We start from the raw sequence: 5,786 nt of genomic DNA, 5'->3' as shown, positions 1-5,786 counted from the left end.
TTATATATTCAAAAATAATTTTTTTTCAAAATAAAATATATATATATATATATATAACCAAAATATATAAATTGAAAAATTACATAATCAAATTTTATTTATTAATTTTATAGTCAGTTTATTATAACTTTTATCCATATCAATTAATTTAATTAATAATTGTCATTTAATTTAATTTAATTAGAGCAATACAACTCATCAGGTATAGTTCAATTGGCTATGGCCAAATTATGAAGTAATATGTAAAAGATGAAATTCAAAGTTCAAATCTCCATGGGTTAGACCAACAAAAAATATTTAATTAGAGCAATACACCACTGACGTGGTGGTAGAGATATCTTTGTAACATAGAGATATCTCTGTCAAGTAATATGTAAAGGATGAGATTCAAAGTTCAAATACCCATGGGTTAGACCAACAAAAAATATTTAATTAAAGCAATACATCAGTAATGGATATATATGTAAAGGATGAGATTCAAAATTCAAATCCCCATGGGTTAGACCAACAAAAAAAATTTAATTAGAGCGATACATCAGTGGTGGACCACATATTTCTGAAACATATAGAGATATCTCTGTAACATATACAAAATTCATAAAATAACACATTTGAAGCCCTGTATCTACTGTGTCAAAGGCTGGAAAAAATGATGTCCCATGCATAATGTGAAAAAAAGGGCCAAAGGCCACAATTTCACTTGAATCAAGGTCACTTTGCTTTTCAAAAACTCTGACCATAGAAGTGTTTGAATCATTTTTTTAATGGTGGAAACAAATTCAGCACCATTGAAAACCCTTGAGCACCCAAAATCCTGAAATTTGTCACTTATAATCCAGATTTCCCAAAATTGTAGCCTCCTCTAAGAGATAACAAAAAAAATCCCACTACATCCATGCTCACCCTCTCTTTTAAGCAGCAAAAGGTTTGCAGTACACTATGAAATATACAGTATAGGTTTCCAACCTACAAAGAATATACAGTAACTGTACGTATAACATATTTATTATAGGCATTAAGGGTGACAGGTACTATCGATTTTGGCAAAAGGTGTTAGTATGATTTGATACCGAGATCTGTAAACCACAAGCAAGCAAGTGCTCCGTTGTAACTTTGATCACGAAGTCATATGCCCAGAAAGGTGCTAATTTTCCTCATGGGACGAGATTTTGGTTTTGGTATTCCGGCCAGTGTTGCCCTGGTTCTGAGCTTCTGAGGCCGTGCGTTTTCTGAGATAGCTGTGATGAAGTGGTCGGGGGATCTGATAATTGAACTGTGAAATGTTGACCCCTTCCTTGGCGTACTGAGGATCGTCTTCCAAGAATTTCTCAACCTCAACCTTGGACCTTAATTTCTTTCCGGATGGAGCAACATAGTACACATCTGCAAACCTGCAGGTGCTATCTCCTCTGAGGGAGAGCAACCGCTCCCATCCTGTGGGAGGGCGAGGTATATTTGGCTTGTCCATTATCCACAGACGACTGATATCTGGTGAGAGGTCAGTTGGGTCATCACAGGATGCATTCGGGCGCCACGTAGAGGCTTTATTACACACCCAAGGATTTTCAGAAGCGCAATGCCGAATGGCTTCATATTGTTCCTTGCTTGGGATGAATCTCCATTTTAAGCATTTCACGCATTGGACGGCATACGCCCCAACAGTGGGAAAAACCCTTGAAGAAGGTGAAGAATCCTTATTCTTTGAACTGGACGTCGCTAGTTTATTCTGGGATGACAATGCAGGTAAAGTTCCCGGCCTCTCGCCCTCATCATTTATCCATTTATCATTTTCCAGATAGTTTGCGGTTTCTCTGGGAGCAGTTACAACACCATTCAATGGCACACTACTATTCTCCAAATCTTTCTCAGGTGCACACTGTATGCGAGAAAATAAAAGGCTTCATTCTAACCCTAACAAAAGCTACAATATCTTTGAGCTATAAAGCAAAGAAATTGTAAATAAAAATACGAGCCGAGAAATCATCAAGAAAAGAAATTGTAAATACAAAGGGTTCGTATCAGTAGTACCTCTACGAGAGAGATTTCTCCCTCTGTGGATTGTGGTTCTTCCATGGTTTTCGTTTCTTGCTGCTACTTCTGATCTCACAGAAATATCTTGAACCTTCACGTCGTCCTCGCCTCCTGCCCTGACATGTATATATAGCATGCATCAATATTATTGTACCTTGAATGTTATAAAATATTGAAAAGGGGAGGGCTTGTAGGGCTTAGATGTGGATATACCTTGGGAAACATGCCAGCAAGCAGGGGATGGATGCATCCAGGTACGGTGAATACAATATACATGTGAAGGAGTACATGCGCGTGCGTACACGCAGTCTTCAAGAGTACTTTTTGTGGTAAAAGATTGTTCTCAATGCTTATTAGGAGCACGTCATTGGTTCAAGTTAATTCGGTAGTACTATGGAGACCTCCACTTTCAAGGAGGTATTTTCGCAAAATCTAGATAAACTCTACTTTATTAATGTAAAATTCTTTCCAATAATTAAGAAGAAAAAAAATTAGTTAATTTGGTAGTAGTTTGTGAATTGGTTGTTATATATCTTTGAAATATGTTATTTGTTAAATTTAAATGGAGTTGTTTATTGAGGATATAAATTTATTCAAATGGTAGAATTTTATTTAAAAAAATAAAAATCAGATTGTTGGAATGTTTGAATTGTGTTTTTCATAATGGAAATGGATTCAATATCATCAAGAACTTTTGAGGCACACAAAATCTTGAAATTTGACAACCATAACCTAGATTTCAAAAAAATTATGTGGGATTTTGTCATAATCTTGCCAGAATTTCCATTATTTTCCGGGCTAATTTGTGGCATCTTTAGACTACGGTAATCTAAAATGGTGTCTTGCCAGAATTTCCATTATTTTACGGGCTAATTTGTGGCGTCTTAAGATTACACTAATCTAAACGGTGTTGTTTATCGAGGCCACAAACTCGCCTGGACGGTAGATTTCTTGCTAGAATCCCGTAAAAAAATTCAAAAAATCATAATGTTCCAGTATTTCAAAAATTGGTAGTGGTTCCTATTCAATATTTTCTTGGAATGTGTCTTTTTGCTAAAGTTAAATTGGTATTCGTTGAAATTGGTTATTATATTTATTAAGTAAACTTGTTATCCAATATACTTCGTCATTAATGATGTTGCAATACTTCTTTACAAGTGAAATTTCATTCTTGTATAATTTTTTTGAAGATATAATGTTTTTTTCAAAGTTTAAAGTTATTATGTCATTGCACAAGCAATGACATATACCATTTAGTTTATGTATTAGTTTTGGTCACTGTACAAAATATGTCATTGAGTTTCTAATGTAGACATTGGGGTTTTGGTTTCCCAAGGTGTTGATGTATGTCTGCCACCACGACCAGGGATCCAGAGCCCAAGGTGATGTGTCACATGTCCTACAAAAAATTAAACATACAATCGAGAAATAGTTGTACAAAAACCTCATGATAAATGTTAGGGATAAATGCACAAAGCATTAACGTTATGGTTTGAGTTGCAGTGTAATGGTTCTCGGTACTACAATGTAATGGTTGCAGTAATGGCCATAGAGAATCACATAACCTATGCATGTTTGCCATACGTTTTTCATAGATTCATAGTACCAGGTTATAAATGTATCACAGTGCCACACAGGGAAAGCTATGTTAATTTGGGAGTTGTCGTGCCAACGCATTATGTGTCTGGAGTTGAGGGCAGTCGTTGCACTGTTGTTGGGTCGTGTATCTGGAGTTGGGGCCATCATCTATCTTCAGTTGAGGCGCATTGTTGTATTGTTGTTGGGGTGGTAAGTTTGAATATGTTTGTCTTGTTTCGACAACTTTATTAAAAAAATGTTTCAGACATTGTGATTTAGGGTAATTTCTTATGTCTTCTAGTTGTTCAAACTTGGAATTGTTAGCTTTGCATTTCTGTCTACGTTATTAGCTTGGCATTCGCTTTGAACGTTGTGATTTAGGGCAATGTCCCTATGTCTTCTAGTTGTTTGAAGTTCAAATTGTTGGCTTTGCATTTCTAAGGCGTTTGCACAACCATACGTTCAAGGTCGACGACTTCAAGTAACACACATATTTATAAGGCGGAGGGACTGCAACTGTTCTGGTGTCAACAGAACCCCAAAAGCCTGCTTGTTCTCCTTCCAATTTGTGTAGAAGGTCTACAACCTTTTACGTAACATATCTAGGCTGGATTATTCCCATTCCTGGATTCTTCCATGATTTCAACCGAATCCCTAACACATAAATAGTTTTGACTCCCCTAGGCTTTGAAGCGAGGATTTTGAGAACCTTTGACGACATGGTTTTCTATACATATATGAACTGCCAATGGAATATAATTTATGGGTTGGTAGAGGAATAAATGTTGAAATGATCGAGGAGGATATTGGTGGCCAACCGCCTATTCCACCTAGACCTCTAGCTAGTTTCATCAGTGTCCTTGATTATAGCAATGTTTACTATTTTTAGTAGTTTTTCTATTCTTGGACTTCTAGAGCTATTTTGACCTCCTAAACGATGTTTTTTTGAGGTCCGCAGCAGTCCGTAGTCATAGGCAAGGGCCTGACGCAAATCTTGTAGTAATCGGAGATATCTTTCCAACGAGGTATTGTACGTGCCAAACGAAGATCATATGACCAAGTTACAACCCGGGGTAGTTGGCTGCCCAATGAGGCCCTCAAACTCTTGGCATTCCATCTCCTAGAATTAGGGTTTGGGTTGTTTAAGGTTTTTCCTTGTTGTTCAATAATAAGAATGCCCTTGAGCCTCATTGTAACACATTTCAGAGGCATGTAACCGCTACATCTCTTCTCAACGATAAGCTACCATCGTCCGAGTTAGTTTATTTCCCTTTTGTATGTAAGCATATTTCAATGCTTTGATATTAATGAAATGAATTTTTATTTCTGCTGCATTTATGTGTTTATGTTTGTACATGTATTCGATTGCGTTTTTGTATAAGTCTAGATCATTGGTATCAGAGCGGTCTGCTCTTTCTCTGTTTTTCTTTGCATATCCCCAACGAGTTTAGGGTATAAGGAGTTAGGGCTCAAACTGGTTGAACCTTTGCAAGACCAGCCTTGCAAACCCCGACGACCTCCCATGGTGGAAGAAAATAAAGACGAGGGAGCAAGAGATCCTTTCAAAATATTTATCGAAGAAGCCCTCGAGCAACAAAGGAATGCCATGATCGATAACTTTTCACATATCCTTCAGCAGCTACCCACAAGCAACGCATCTTCATCCAACATCCACTCTAGAGTTGTCACTCCCTTTAAAGTACAAGTCAACTTTGACATTCTCGTATTTTAAGGCCGGATAGATGCAAACATTGTAGATAAATGGTGAAATCTGTTGGAAGGATATTTTATGGTTCATGACTTTTCCAATCGGAAAAATATCACTTTTGCACTTCTTAAAGTCGCCCCCCATGTCAAGGACTGGTGGGAAACCTACTGTGAACAGAAGGATGAGAAGGAACCCTCATTATTTTTAACTGCACCCACTTGGAATTCTTTCCGAGACACCATTAAGGAACAATATCACCCTATCGGGAGCTATGAAGATAAATACATAAAGTGGCCCAACTTGCGGCAGGGAAGGTACCAAGATGTGTTGGAGTTCACAAATATTTTTCATACCCTTCCCACAAAGTTGGGTATCAAGGATTCTGAGTGGCATTTGATACTCAAGTATCCCAACTGTCTACACAAGTACATCCAGGATGAGATGGAGTTCCTGGACATCTCTTAGCATA

General features: G+C 37.3%; 1 protein-coding gene across 1 annotated transcript; it reads right to left on the bottom strand.

Annotated features, from left to right (window-relative positions):
* Positions 1–622: 622 nt before the first annotated feature.
* On the bottom strand, positions 623–2,385 carry LOC149234106 (putative methyl-CpG-binding domain protein 12). The gene is made up of 2 exons (XM_089461111.1): positions 2,029–2,385; positions 623–1,876 (listed from the first exon to the last, which is right to left on the bottom strand). Exons 1-2 carry the CDS (start codon positions 2,071–2,073, stop codon positions 1,145–1,147), a joined length of 777 nt encoding a protein of 258 aa, XP_089317237.1. The 5' UTR covers positions 2,074–2,385; the 3' UTR covers positions 623–1,144.
* Positions 2,386–5,786: the final 3,401 nt, after the last annotated feature.

This window comes from Pinus tabuliformis, chromosome 8 (genome assembly GCF_031772625.1).
Source record: "Pinus tabuliformis cultivar Carrire ecotype Pingquan chromosome 8, CPIR1, whole genome shotgun sequence".
NCBI classification, from domain to species: domain Eukaryota; kingdom Viridiplantae; phylum Streptophyta; class Pinopsida; order Pinales; family Pinaceae; genus Pinus; species Pinus tabuliformis.
This window is presented reverse-complemented; position numbering and strand designations above follow the sequence as displayed.

Excerpts from the sequence above, each read along its gene's own strand:
- LOC149234106 (XM_089461111.1), bottom strand. The coding sequence starts at position 2,073 with ATGGAAGAACCACAATCCACAGAGGGAGAAATCTCTCTCGTAGAG. Across the intron at positions 1,877-2,028 it reads GAGAAATCTCTCTCGTAGAG|TGTGCACCTGAGAAAGATTT; the intron begins GTACTACTGATA and ends TCTCGCATACAG.